At 40.0% G+C, this 14,936-nt stretch overlaps 1 protein-coding gene across 1 annotated transcript in view; it reads right to left on the reverse strand.

The window, feature by feature from the left end:
• Positions 1-14,936, reverse strand: part of LOC125237320 (twitchin) — a 183,753-nt gene that overhangs the window by 22,990 nt on the left and 145,827 nt on the right. The window contains 17 exon segments of the mRNA XM_048144310.1: positions 3,150-3,308; positions 4,013-4,173; positions 4,482-4,647; positions 5,331-5,447; positions 5,828-5,971; positions 5,974-5,997; positions 6,431-6,595; positions 7,352-7,471; positions 8,578-8,775; positions 9,482-9,602; positions 10,119-10,267; positions 11,258-11,431; positions 11,434-11,460; positions 12,445-12,654; positions 13,182-13,318; positions 13,683-13,887; positions 14,726-14,884. Coding sequence (XP_048000267.1) covers positions 3,150-3,308; positions 4,013-4,173; positions 4,482-4,647; positions 5,331-5,447; positions 5,828-5,971; positions 5,974-5,997; positions 6,431-6,595; positions 7,352-7,471; positions 8,578-8,775; positions 9,482-9,602; positions 10,119-10,267; positions 11,258-11,431; positions 11,434-11,460; positions 12,445-12,654; positions 13,182-13,318; positions 13,683-13,887; positions 14,726-14,884 — 2,436 coding nt within the window.

Raw genomic sequence — 14,936 nt, forward strand, 5'->3', positions numbered from 1 at the left:
TATGATAAAAGAAATGATAAAAGAAAATAATTTATTTATACTTAAATATAAATATCATAAGCGCTAACGTGCATAAGTTTTATCTACTGAAAATGTAAAATTAATAGTGTAATTTTATATAAATATTGATATTATAACCTCATGGTATATAGGTATATATTCTAAAACAAGAATATTTTAAAATTTTGACCATGCTATTTAGAATTATAGTCTGTATTTTCAGGTATAAATGTAAACAAAATCTACCCTCAAAGGACTCCTTATGACAATTGAGGGTAATTTAAAAACATTACACGAAATCAATATATGACATGACCAAATAAGAAGGTTATAGACAGGTTTCTCAGTGACAGATCCACTTGTTTTTTTCTATTTGGTTTACTAATGTGCCAACGGAATGTTTCCAGAATTCTGAAATTTTCACATGGGAAAACTTCGGAAACTTTCCATACTTTGTATGGATGGAAACTTTCCATTTCATAAATTTAAATTCCCTTTATTTTTCGTAAAAGTTTCGTGAATTTTTCAAGAAATTTAAGATTTTTTTGAAAGTTTCCGCAACTTGCACATCACTAATTTGGTTGGTTAACCGACAAATGTAACTACCCGAAAATGTACAAATTTGTTTGTGTTCTTTGAAATACCTATAAGTACAGACTATGTACACCCTGTTTTTATTGAATTCCGTTAACTTTAAGAGAAGATTCATCATTACATCAAATACAATTAATTTCTCTAAGAAACTAGCGTCTTAACCTTAACTCTTGCGGTTATAGAGGTAGTTATTAAAAAAATAAAGATAATTGCTGAACACGTGTGTCACAGCCTTTACCAATTCCTAATGTTATTTATTTTGACACGTGCCGTCTATCACTTGACACTAACTTTAATGTTATTCTTAAGGGTCTCTCACACTAATATATTCATTTATTAAATGATGATTTTTTTTTTGCGAATTTAACTAAAAGTGATATACAGGGTGGTTCCTGATAATGAACCTAACTACGAGTCGAATTTAACGGAAAACAAAAAAAAACACGGTGTATATGAATAAATAATATAGAGAGTGCGTGCGAGAGAGACGTAGATAGAGCAACTCGACCTAGACACACCTCTCGCCTTCCTTTTGGACGCGCACTTCACGAAGTCACCTGCGAAATTCAACTCTATTGTCATAGACGTAAGACTCACTACTTGTTAGTTCTACTTGTTACTCCGCAGGCAAATTCGTGAGTGTGTTTTAGTGTCTAGTGTTTATTTTCATGCGTGTTTTGAATTTTTGTTTAGTTCTACCATTCTTTTTTTTATTCTAACAAATTAAAAAAAAACATTGTTTGTACCAATATATTTCATCAAACATTTATTATAATATAGGTACTTCGCATATAAGTTAAAAATTAAAAGCTAGTAATTTACTAAATGTGAGTGTGTTTAGTAAAACGTCCCACTTTGTCGGTTACCATTAAGGAGAGATTTACTTGTATCTTTATATGAATAAAGTGACAAAGCGGCTTTATAGCAATCGACAAAGTGGGACGTTTTCCCGTGCACACTCACAAATATACACAATTATGTTACTTTAATGCGAGATTTTAATACGCATTCCATTATATCTGCATTTTTTTTAAGTATATAGGTAAAACGCCAATTAATCAGTTAAAACTATTGCAAATATCTTTCAATTTACCTTTATTATTCAAATTTCTACAAATACCAATACGCTTAGTTGGTTAAAGGGTTTCTTTTCGATCGATTGGAAAAAATGTTTAAAAAGATTACTATGTACTTGCATCCTGTACTTTTTTATAAGATTGTCTCGTCTGTTCACGAAAATTAAGGAGAAGAAAGAGTTTTACCCCATTATTCATAAACGTACTCTAAAGTTATTAAGCCGATAAAGTTCGTTTGTCACTTTCCGACGTATTAGGGTGGTAGAAAAGGACAAACGAACTTTATCGGCTTGATAACTTTAGAGTACGTTTATGAATAAGGGGGTTAATATTTACAACTTCAGTGTAAATTACAATTAAAATAGAAACAATACACGTTGCTGCTGAGCACTTTTCATGGATGCCGTAAGCTCCTTAATGTTAGAGAACATAACCCATCAGTGATGTGACATCACACTGTGACATAACCAATTTAGAATTCATAACTGGGCCATTTTTTTTCAAAGTTGTCCACCCCACTTTTTCTTGGATTTGGAAATTTTTATGTTTATTTAATTTCCACTCAGAATCGCGAGCTCTTTCAATCTTAACAGGAGAAAAAAAGTGTCTCGTTTTCTTCCCATTCCGTTACCATTTTTTCATACATTTTGTATGATGGTAACGGAATGGAAGGTTCGAAAAAATGTATGGAAATCTTGGGACATTTTTTTTCTCCTATCAGGACCGAAAGAGCTCTCAATTCTGAGTATGAATCGCGTAAAAAATAGCCATGTTACAAAAAAAGTGGGGTGGACAACTTTGAAAAAAATGGCCCAACTACTAAATTAGAAATACACTGCATGTATGCTGTATGCTCCATTCAAGTATTAAGGAGAAAAAAATAAATTTAGTCTTCATTAATTATCGAGAACAAGCCACATCAGTCATCACACTGTAGTGATACTCTCGTAAACAATACAAAAACAGGTTAAACCTAAGGCCGCCTTAACACCTGTGAGTTTTACCGCTTACGTAAGCGACTTATGCAAAACTTTCCAATGTAAATGGTTTTTGTAAGCAGCTTACGGTAAGTGTTGACTACTTTAACTGTAAATGGGTACAAGTTTGCCTACGGAAGCGACTCAGAGCTCCTCGAAATAATTTGATAAGATTTGGACTTACGAATACTTATTCGTAAGTCCACATCTTATCAATTTATTTCGAGGAGCTCTGTAAAAATCTACCGCCCTAGTTACTTAACTTAGATGGGTAACTTAGAGCGGTAGATTTTTTTTCTTTTCAACTTTGGTGGCTTGCAACAATGTAAACTGTCAGTTTTTTTATACCACGTCAGTGGCAAACAGGTATACGGTCCGCCTGATGAGCGGTCGACGTAACCTATGGACGCCTGCAACTCAACCATAAGTTGCTTACGAAAGATTTACGTAAGTAACTTACAGGTGTAAAGGCGGCCTAAGTGTAATATAGCATAGCACTCACCAATCTCCTCGAGGATATCGTATTTGTCGTAGACGGAGCAGGTGCTGATGTCGACGGGCTGCGGCACGTATTTACTGTAGATGTCGAACACATAGCTGTCGTAGTCCTTGACCGGGCCGTGGTCCGCATTCGAGCGGATACGCTTGCCGGTCTCGTCCACTGGAAGAAAAGAGATGGGGTTTAGAAAGGTTTTATATACGAAAAAAAGAAATCAGATTAAAATTAAATATGTATCCTGGTCACGGCACCAAATTGTAACCACCCTAATATTATACACGTTAAACTTTCGTGAGACATATTCAAATAATTAATGAATCTACGGTTGTACTCACTCAATCTATCGTTATTATATGACGTATTACTGTATGACGTGTTATTATATGACGGTTGTAACATGAGTACAACCGTAGATTCATTAATCACCCTAATATTGTTTTTTTTTATGCAGTAGGAGACAAACTAGCGGACAAGTCGACCGATGGTAAGAGATTACTGCCACCCATTGACGCACAAAACACCAGAAGGGTTTATTGTATAGAATGTATTTAAATAAACAACTATTAAGTAGAAAGGCGACCTTATTAAATCGGGATATTTTAATTAATCCTTGAAATTTTGCTACAAGTCATGTTCCTACCCAAACTAGATTGCTCAAAATCAAATGACAGTAAACCTACATCAATAATGAAAACGTCGCTAATAAACTCTAATTAGAAAATTAATAAATTCACACTATGGTATTAATTCTTCTTGAATGTCTGGAATTCTGAACAGTCATTTGATCTCGTTGATTCTATTTTCACTAAATCCTTGCCATTTGTACTTAAAATATGGTAGAAAAACACAATAGCTACACATCTTACCAGGGTATTCCTTCTTCTTGAACTCCTTCTTGATGACAGCCTTGGTCTGCACCAAGCCAGTGGGCTCGCTAGGCTCCGAGCGGCCGTATATGTTCTCGGCGTACACTCGGAATTCGTACTGCTTGCCAGGGACGAGGCCGGTTATCGCCATCGTGGTGAACCTGGGTCAAAGGTATTGTGTTTAAAATTCGTTACAGAGTAAAATAGATCCTATACTACAAAGAGATCAACAGACACACGTGAGATCGTTTTGAGTAACCTAATATAAAATATTTCAAAATTAATAATAGTCATATTAGCAAAATAGGGTCAGAATTGAATACGGTTTTAATAATGAAGGTACTCATTGCACGATTTTTATTCAACTTCAAGTCTCACTCAACTCTTGGAGCAGGTTGTTCACGATGGAACATCTATTCTGTCCTAGGCTGACACCTTTTGAAGAGTAGGAGCCTCTTATAGTGCTCACCTGGTGTTGCCAACCCTTATCCAGCTGGACATGGGGTGCTCTCGTTTCTCGACCAGGTAGTTGGTGATGTCTGAGCCTCCATCCCAGACTGGGGCCTTCCAGCTGAGAGCAAGGGAATCCACGCCGATGTTGTCGCACGCTGGGAAGCGTGGCGGGTCTGGACGGTCTGAGGGAAAAACTTCTTTTCATGTAATAAGCCTTTAACATCAATGATTTTTTTAAGTAGTTCTTAAGAGCTGGGAGGGGTAATCTCAAAGCAGTGTCAGGTAACTTATTATAAAAATGAATGCATTGCCCAACAAATGACTTCTGTACTTTACGGACACGAAACTTCTTTATGGCAAGCTTATTTTTGTTTCTAGTGTTATAATTATGGATATCAGAATTCTTAGTGAAACAGTCTAAATTCTAAAAAAGAAAGAAAAAAAAAAGGAAAAAAGGAAAAAGAAGGAAAAAAGTAAGTCAGATTAATGACGTGAGATTTGTAGCTGTGAAATCTCTTAGTTTTGTTTATATGGATGACTGCTACATCCTTAAAATATCAGATGTTAAAGAGTCTTGTTCCTAGTTAAAAAAAAAGAGAAATTCGTATCACAAAAAAATACCACGGCAAAATCTTGTCAAGTTCGCTGCAACATATCAAGTAAAACAACAAGAACAGTGTGAATTATTTCATTTAATTACTGTCCAATTCATAAAAAAATTGTGTCTAAAAAAGCTAGCCTAGTAACCATTACATGTTTAAAAAAGGTGCAAATTTTAGAGTCAATGTAGTTCGAAAGAGTTTTTATTTCTTGGAAAGAAACATTCTTCATCTGAAAGGAACATGAGTCGCCACGAGTGACTTACCACTAATTTCAATGTTGATGATGGCCGAATCAGATCCGAGTTCGTTCTCGGCTGTGATTCTGTATGGACCAGAATCCAGCTTGCTGGCGTCGCGTATCGTCAGGACCGCGTGACGTTCTGAAACAGAAAACAAAAAGTAAGATCTACTGAAAAAAATGTAATTATTGTATCTGTAGGCATGTGGATCTCCTTGAACACATTTGAAGGCCATTTTAGTTGCTTACTTGTTATAAATGTAAGATATTATTTAGACGTGACAGTGGCGTCCAAAATTTTTGTCTTTATTTGTAATACAACAGACTCTAATATCGATCACCTAGTTATTTCCAATAAATCCTCACGTTTCCTCCCACATGGTAATGGTGTCCAGACTCGATAGTCTCTCCTAAACCCAAGTGATCTTAGGTACGGGGTGAACGGTGAACGGAATCTTCTCACGTTTCCACCCTTATTCAAGACAGTGTCGACTTATATAGTCATTTATAATAGTCTCTCACCTTTCCTCTCCACATGGTAATGGTGTCCAGACTCGATGGTCTCTCCCTCGCGTACCCAGGTGATCTTGGGCACGGGGTGACCGGTGAACGGAATCTTGATGACCACGTTTTCTCCCTTGTCGAAGTAGGCGGTGTCGCGGAAGCGGGTGGCACGTTCAGTTTTGGTGCGGCTGAAAGTAGAAATAACATAATTTATGAAATTGAGGAATCAAAGAGTTTTCCAGCGTTGTGCAAGACGCACACGATAAACGTTTTTGCAGTAAAGTTTCGAGTTTTTTGCATACGTAGCCGACGTTATATGATCAATTAGGATGATTGAGTGAGTTTCTAAAACAGCAAGCTGGTTTCTGTTGTCTTTCCTTGTTATGTGCGTAGATCGTGGCTTAATAGCGCGGATGACTCGTACTACATATGAGCGCAATAGGATCTAAGAAGTGTATATAACTGAACTTCTACAAGGTACTACTCTCTACTTTTTTCAGCGATTCTCTCACCGCGATCACAACGCTATAGAAGAACAAGTGCGTCAGCTCGAAACCAATGCCTTAAAGGCTGCAGAAACATACATTTATGCCCCTAAAGCCCTATAGGACGAATACTCACTCATAATAAGCAGTTCAGCCTTGGTGCTCTTAACTCCGGCCTTGTTGACAGCGCGACATACGTAGGAGTCCGCATCTTCGCCGAAAACGTCCACGACCGTTAGGAAGTGGTTGTCTCCCTCGCTCCAGATGCGGTGACGAGGTCCGTTGGTTATCTCACGAGCGCCTGGAGAAAATAAGAAAATGGTGAGATCATATTGCCTATTAAATATTTTGTTTTCATCATCAGTCGAACTTTGAGTTCAAAATTGAGAACATGGAGATTAATTCAGTTGGAATTATCTGTAAAATTATGACTGTTATTTCAATTAGTGTTGTGCAAGTTGCGGAAACTTTCCAAACAAAATTTAAAATTTCTTGAAAAATTCAAGAAAATATCAAGAAAAATAAAGGGAATTCAAAATTATGAAATGGAAAGTTTCCGTCCATACAATTGTCCATAAAAGAATGGAAAATTTCCGAAGTTATCCTATGTGATTACTGATTATTTAGTGTTAAGTGGGAATTCATATACTTGCAAAAAACAAATGTAGGCATTTCAAACTAATAAATGTGTAAGACCCTTGTACCGAAGTCGAATAAAAGTACTAAAAAGGTTGTCACGGATATTTTAAATGAGAAAATGGGTAAGAATAAGAACCCAGAATCCATGTATTATTCAGAAATATGATGTCATTTTGTAAAATTTTATGGTCTAGACTGAGACGCGATTATGTGATCAGGGGCCCATTTCTCGAAGCTACAAGTTACAATTTACAAGTGGTAGTCAATGTCTAATATGACAATTTGAAAAGAGACTTCTGCTTGTAACTTGTAACTTTCAGTTTTGAGAAATGGACCCCAAAACCCAAAAGTGTCCGAACTTTTTTTTGGCAAAAGGTGAAGTTTTGCTTAGATCTTAATTTAAATGTTTGGTACTGACCCTTGTACCACGTGATGTTGGGTTTCGGGAAGCCAGTGATGGTGCAAGTGAACTTGGCGTTGTGGTACTGGATGCAGTTGGCGTTCTTCAGCGGCTTCACGATCTCCGGCGGAGTGGCGGCTGGAAATAAACGTACACATTTCAATATAAATTTATCAGTCACAAAATACTATGAATATTTATTCACATGAAAATATTAGCATAAAAAACTAAGACTAAACTTTATATCAAATAGGCCCTTGAGGCATTGTACCAAGGATGCTAGCGACTTTCTCGCGCAACGTATCAGCAAAGCGAAGTAGTTTGTGTGAAAAAATCTAAAGATCGGAGTTTGCTTAGGCTTTTGTTCAAAACAGGATCCACTTAAGTACTCACGTCGCTACTAGCTGTATAGGACTTTGATTCTTAATTTGTTTTTATCATGCGAGCGATATTACTTATTTTTTATACGCCACCGTAAGGCGTTTTAAGGGTTGATGGAATGCATGGATAAATTCGCACACATCCAGCAGGCTTCCGTGGCGCAGTTTGGAGCAGGATGGCTCCAGCAAGGCCAGAGGTCGCAGGTTCGAGTCCTGCCGGAGGTGTGAATTTTTCCATTTTTCCTTAATTTAATAAATTTGATTCTTATGTTAGGGTTAGGGCACTAAATGTACGAGTATACATTATGGGGCTCGGTCCTGGTTCGTTGGCGGTGATCATGAACTCCTACTGGCGACAGTTTTGAACAGTTATTAACTCACCTCTCGGGTCCACAACCTTGACCTCTTGACTGGCGGTGGACGGCGGGCTGGGTCCAGTCCTGCTTCATTAACAGCCGTGACCCTGAACTTGACTACCCTCTGATGTGATTGGTTGAACACTGACAACCTTGACCTCTTGACTGGCGGTGGACGGCGGGCTGGGTCCAGTCCTGCTTCATTAACAGCCGTGACCCTGAACTTGACTACCCTATGATGTGATTGGTTGAACACTCACCTCTCGGGTCCACAACCTTGACCTCTTGACTGGCGGTGGACGGCGGGCTGGGTCCAGTCCTGCTTCATTAACAGCCGTGACCCTGAACTTGACTACCCTCTGATGTGATTGGTTGAGCACTCACCTCTCGGGTCCACAACCTTGACCTCTTAACTGGCGGTGGACGGCGGGCTAGGTCCAGTCCTGCTTCATTAACAGCCGTGACCCTGAACTTGACTACCCTCTGATGTGATTGGTTGAACACTCACCTCTCGGGTCCACAACCTTGACCTCTTGACTGGCGGTGGACGGCGGGCTGGGTCCTGCCTCGTTGACAGCGGTGACCCTGAACTCGTACTGGCGACCCTCGATCAGGTTGGAGCAGTTGTACTGGTTGGGCAGGCAGAGCGTGGGGTTCACGCGCTGCCAGGTCGACGTGCCGACCTCGCGTTTGTCGATCCAGTAACCTGAGAAGGATAGGAAGTTTAGTTATTTACTATTGGATTATTTGGATAAGACCGCCTGTTGTTACCTAGTTTTAATCGTTTTCCCTAATGCAATCTATTAGTAAGTGCGTGGGACGGCAATAAAGTATATATTATTATTTTATTATTATTATTCTTTCTAGAATGGCAGGCAAGCACGGTCGCGTTATAAACGATATAACGCCAGGCCGTCCTTTTCGCACTATTTATAAGTACGACAGGGACGCACCGATGCGATAAAGATTATCCAACTAGTGTGCTACGCCCGCAGGTGCTTTAGGTAGGTAAATAAAAAATGTATTTAAACCTACCTGAAACGCTGGTCGGATCAGAACTCAGAACGACTCAGCGGACCAATTAGCGTATTACTATGCTATGACAACATAGCCGGTAGAGCAGATGACAAGCTGATGTTGACAAGGAGACGTAATCCTTAGTAACGGAGAGATGATGGAGACGAGAGACAGTCTGATATTAATACACGATGCTTTGCTGCTTCCATGAAAAGATCGGCTGGAAATGGGACTACATAAGTACCGTACAGAATTACTACTTACTAGTATTTTGCCTTCACTAATCCATAAAAGGAAGATTTTAAAAATATGCGAGACTTAAATCGATTAAAAGGTATACCTGTATTTTGAAATCACTGAAGTTTGCAAAGTTTCAACTAGTCTGAAATGGTTACCTTGGATCCTAGCGCCTCCATCGCTCTCGGGCTTCTCCCATTCAAGGTGCACGAAGTCTCCTCCAACCTCCTTGATCTTGGGAATGCCGGGCGCAGACGGCGGGTCGAACGGCGCCTTAGCCTGTTCAGTAAAAATATACAATATAATGTAAAGCGCTGGTGGTGTAGCGGTAAGCACGTGCGACTTTCGATGAGTTTTTCTGAACTTATGTGCGAAATATCATTTGATATTTGCCAGTCGCTTTTCGGAGAAGAAAAACATCGTGAGGAAAACGGACTAATTCCAATAAGGCCTAGTTACCCTTCGGGTTGGAAGGTCAGATGGCAGTCGCTTTCGTAAAACTAGTGCCTACGCCAAATCTTGGGATTCGTTGTCAATGCGCATAACGCAAGGAGGATGATGATACAATAGGTATAATTTAAACAAAATTATTTTTGAGATTAATAGTGTTTTTGCTGAAATTATACCACAATTTAGCTGAGGCGAGAGGTCGCTCTGGACCGCATAAAGTGGCGAGCTCTCGTGTTGGAGGCCACTCACTTTGGGTCGTTGCGCCAACAAAGTAACTATTATAAATTGTGTATTATTGCAGCATTCAAATAAAGCTTCTATCTATTTATCTATCTATCTACTCACCCTGATCGGGTTAGCGGCATTGCAGGCGGGACCTTGTCCGTTCTCGTTGGCGGCGTGGACCCTGAAGTTGTACTCCTGGCCCTCCGTGAGACCCTGGACGGTGAATCGCGTGTCTCGGACCGAGGACGCGATTGTGATCCAGGCGGTTCCTGCACATCATTTGTAAGGTTAGAATACGCATATATAAAAGAAAAATATGAACATAAAAATCATTTTTCGAATTCTGAAAAAAATTATACGGGATCAAAAAAAGTTGACATGAATGTTTGGTGACATTTCTCGGTAGCTCGAGGTCCCGTGCCGGCATACGCGTACAGTGGGCCAAGAAAGTGGTCTACCAGTTTTGACAAAAGTTTCTGTGAGCTCTAACGATCGCTAAGGTTGACTTGACACATGGCATGACGTAAATATTGTATAATAGACAGAGCAATTGTCACTGACACAATATTATTGCAAGCGGAAACCGACCTTGTTGTTTCATGACGTTCAAACGAACCTCAACTGTAGGGTGGTAAACTACATATTTGGTCGACTGTACCTAACGGTGACAAATGGGCCAATCCACTTTTTGCCGACAGTTTTGAGTGTCTTTGGCGTTACTCAAAATGTCTCTGAAGTAAGTTACCAAGAAATCGAACTTCTAATGAACAAAGTTTAAGTTTATTGGGTCTAATAGTTAGCTTATGTTTTCATATACAGCATAAAGTGAAAAGTACATATACAAGTCATTATTTAAAGGTGAAATTCTACAACAAAGTTTAAAATCTGCGGACAGATTTGAGGCGGTCAAAAAGTTGATTCGCCCAAATATCTCTCTATAAACTAGTTTGCATGATACTCACCAGCGGTATCGACTTAGTGCGTAACAGGCATGCCTCTGTCGTAGTACAGAGGCTTCCAAGTGAGATTGCAAGAATGTTTGGACATCGCTTGGTACGTGGTCCGGTGGCGGTCTATGCATACCCAACGGTGACAAACTAAGGGTCGGTTGCACCAAACCGTCTATCATCGTTAAAGCGCTCGTTAAATTTTATTGTATGGGAAGACCCAAAGACCTCCGCTGCGTGACGATGATGTGTCTGTCAAATGTGGTTGATGCAACTGGCCCTAAGACTTGTTCTAGTGACTATACAACTTACCAGCGGTATCATTACGCTCGACGACGTAGTGCGTAACAGGCATGCCTCCATCGTAGTTCGGAGGCTTCCAAGTGAGAGTGCAAGAATGTTTGTTGACGTCGCTCGGTACAAGGTCCTGCGGCGGTCCGGGCAATCCGGTAACGGTGACTGAGAATGTGTCTGATGTCTCGCCGAGTTGTTCTTGATCGTGATCTTGTAAGTGCCTGGAGAGAAAAATAAGGGATTAATATGAATTTTATAGAAAAATATTGTAGACAAAAATAACTGTATGATTTTTTTGCGATTCATGGCGACCCTACCAACACGGCTTTATCTGTAAGTATACTTAATTTATCCAATTCCGTTTGAATCGAAGAATGTTTGAATCGAAGAATGTTCCCGATAGACTACTTCACTAATACCAATAAAAGTGTCATTTTCACGTCACATGGCGACCCTGCCAAATAACTTACTCATATCATCCTTGCTGATATCCTTGATAAAGATAATGATGTAGTCATCAAAGACCTTGAGATAAGTCATCAAAGACTATGACCTTGAGATGGAATGACTTCTTGACAGTGCGGCTATCTTTCATGAGCGTGACGTCAGCGGGCTGGTCACCAGTTTACTAGATCTTTCATTTGTAATTTTCAAATCACATGGCGACCCTGCCAAGTAACTTACCCATATCATCCTTGATGATATCTTTGATAAAGATAATGATGTCATTGTAGTCACCAAAGACTATGACCTTGAGATGGGGTGACTCCTTGACATTGCGCCATTTTGGTCAGCGTGACGTCAGCGGGCTGGTCACAAGTTTACAAGATCTTTCATTTGTAATTTTAAAAGCACATGGCGACCCCGCCAAGTAACTTACCCATATCATCCTTGCTGATATCCTTAACACTTTCGAAACCGGGCTCTACAGGGCGCTACGACATTTTCGCTACATACGGGGAAACCCATGTAATCGGCTACGCTTCTACGAGCGGTGTACCCGACAGTCCGGTTCTTGGTAGCGAAAGTGTTAATGAAGATAAGGATATAGTCATCAAACACAGTGAACTTGAGGTGTGGCGACTCCTTGACGGTGCGGCCATCTTTGATGAGCGTGACATCAGCGGGATGGTCGCCAGTTTACAAGATATTTCATTAAAATTTGTAATTTTCAAATCACATGGCGACCTTGCCAAGTAACTTACCCATATCATCCTTGCTGATATCCTTAATAAAGATAAGGATATAGTCATCGAAGACGGTGAACTTGAGATGTGGCGACTCCTTGACGGTGCGGCCATCTTTGGTGAGCGTGACGTCAGCGGGCTGGTCGCCGGTGTAGAGGATCTTGATCTTGGTGTTGTCGTGTTCCGGAAGGTGTAGGTCGCCCGGCATGCGAGTGATGCGCGGTGGGTCTGATATAAAAGATAATAAAATGTAGTACTTATACAATATTATGTATTATGGATACATTTATACAATACGAGTATAAGCTTTGTAGGAAAATAAATGACACATGAGTGTCGAACCAACGCGTCGTTGAAAGAAGTTTAACTCTGTTTTCTCCAGTTTAAGCTTCTGATCTAAGCTATCATATTCCGTGGCAGGAATACTTGTAGCAGCCTAAAGTTTTTTAACTGCACCTAACGCTCACTATCACAAGGACGCCACAGAAAGGCACTTTTGATATCAAGTAATATTTGCTACTTACATAAGCCTTAAATTAAAAAAAAATTAGGCGTTCGTCATTTAGTGAGACATACTTGTTCGAACAGCTATCACAGTATGTTTAAGATTAAGGGCCAGTTGCATCAACCACATTTGACAGAAACATCATCGTCACACAGCAGACGTCTATGGAACTTCCCATACAATCAAATTTAATGAACTCTTTAAGACAGACGGTTTGATGCAACCAGTCCTAAGAGTTTATAACACTCACTTCCGATCTTAAGGTGTCCAGTGCAGTAGATGAAGCCGATGTTGTTAACGGCCTCGCACGTGTAGTCACCCTCGTCCGCGTCGGCGGCCTCCGTGATGTTCAGCTTGAGAACACCCTCGCGGGACTCGGCGATGAATCTGTAATATAATAAGTTTTAGGAAAAAGGATACATATGTATTTTATACCATCATTATCCTTCTTGCTTTATCCCGGCATTCGCCACGCTCGTGAGAGCCTGAGGTCCGCACAACAACAAATCCCAATATTTGGCGTAGACACTAGTTTTTTTTACAAAAGCGACTGCCATCTGACCTTCCAACTCGAAAGGTAACTAGGCCTTATTGGGGTTAGTGTAGGTTTCCTCGCCATTTTTTCCTTCACCGAAAAGCGACTGGCAAATATCAAATGACATAGCACATAAGATCCGAAAAACTCATTGGCACGAGCCGGGGTTCGAACCCGCGACCTACGGATTGAAAGTCGCACCACAAATCTTCTTACCTGGTTCCTAGCACGACCTCTCTGCCGTTCCTGAGCCATCTGCCAGTAGGTATGGGGTTGCCGGTAGCGACACACTCGATAGTGAATGGCCTGCCCAATGGCGCGCACATGTGTGGAGGCATCATCTTCACCCATTCGGGCTTCGTGCCTCCGATCTCTTCGCCGGTGCGGACTGGGGTTGTGCATGATGATGGCTCGGATTTGCCTGGGAAAATTATACACAATTAGTTCTCCATTACTATACTGTATACACTATAAAACCACATTAATAGAATATTTGAGTTTGATTAACAACACAACTTCTGTTCTAAGAACAAATTAAATTTTTTTCATAGAAAATATTTTAATTTGTATTTTAAGTAGTCACACTACTATTATACTTCATAAACATGAAAACTTGGACACTTGGAGGCCTTGGTCACTTTTTCTTTGTATATGACATGTATTTCATGTTTACAACTTCTGTTTTTAAAACTCTAGACTGGTTCTACATGAAAATCATTCAATCGATTTTATTTAACTTTTGATTGTACCCTTAAGCTTGTTAGGGTAATTTCACACCTCCTTTTTTAATATACTTAAATTGATTATTGAACTCATGAATATAAATACCGTAAAAACTATCACACCCACGAATTGAACACACCTTTAATGTTGTGTTAGGAATCCGGGGTTTTTCCCTGAAATATGTCTGACAAAAGTTCTATCACTTGCAAAATTTTACCATTGGCGATTACCCATTGACTTTGGCTTATTTGCAGATTTTTTAATTTTCATTTGATTTTATAGAAGAAAGCCTCGTAGTTGGCCTTCTCAATAAGCTTTATAGCAGCGAATGTAGTGTCAGCGACCTTGTAGTCGTTGCACTTCACCCATGCGCTGTCACTTGTCACTTTAGTCACTTACCGGCTCTGTTGACGGCGATAATCCTGAACTCGTAGTCGGCCTTCTCGATAAGCTTCATGGCAGTGAACGTGGTGTCAGCAATGTTGTAGTCGTTACACTTCACCTATAGGCTGTCACTTGTCACTTTAGTCACTTACCGGCGCTGTTGACGGCGATAATCCTGAACTCGTAGTCGGCCTTCTCGATAAGCTTCATGGCAGTGAAGGTGGTGTCAGCGACGTTGTAGTCATTGCACTTCACCCACACGCTGTCACCCACGTCGCGACGCTCGATGATGTAGCCCGTGATACGGGATCCTGGAAGATATAAGTCAATATTAATAATTGAAAACAACACTAAAATTGTTAC

The sequence above is a fragment of the Leguminivora glycinivorella genome, chromosome 21 (assembly GCF_023078275.1).
Source record: "Leguminivora glycinivorella isolate SPB_JAAS2020 chromosome 21, LegGlyc_1.1, whole genome shotgun sequence".
Classification (NCBI taxonomy): Eukaryota; Metazoa; Arthropoda; class Insecta; order Lepidoptera; family Tortricidae; genus Leguminivora; species Leguminivora glycinivorella.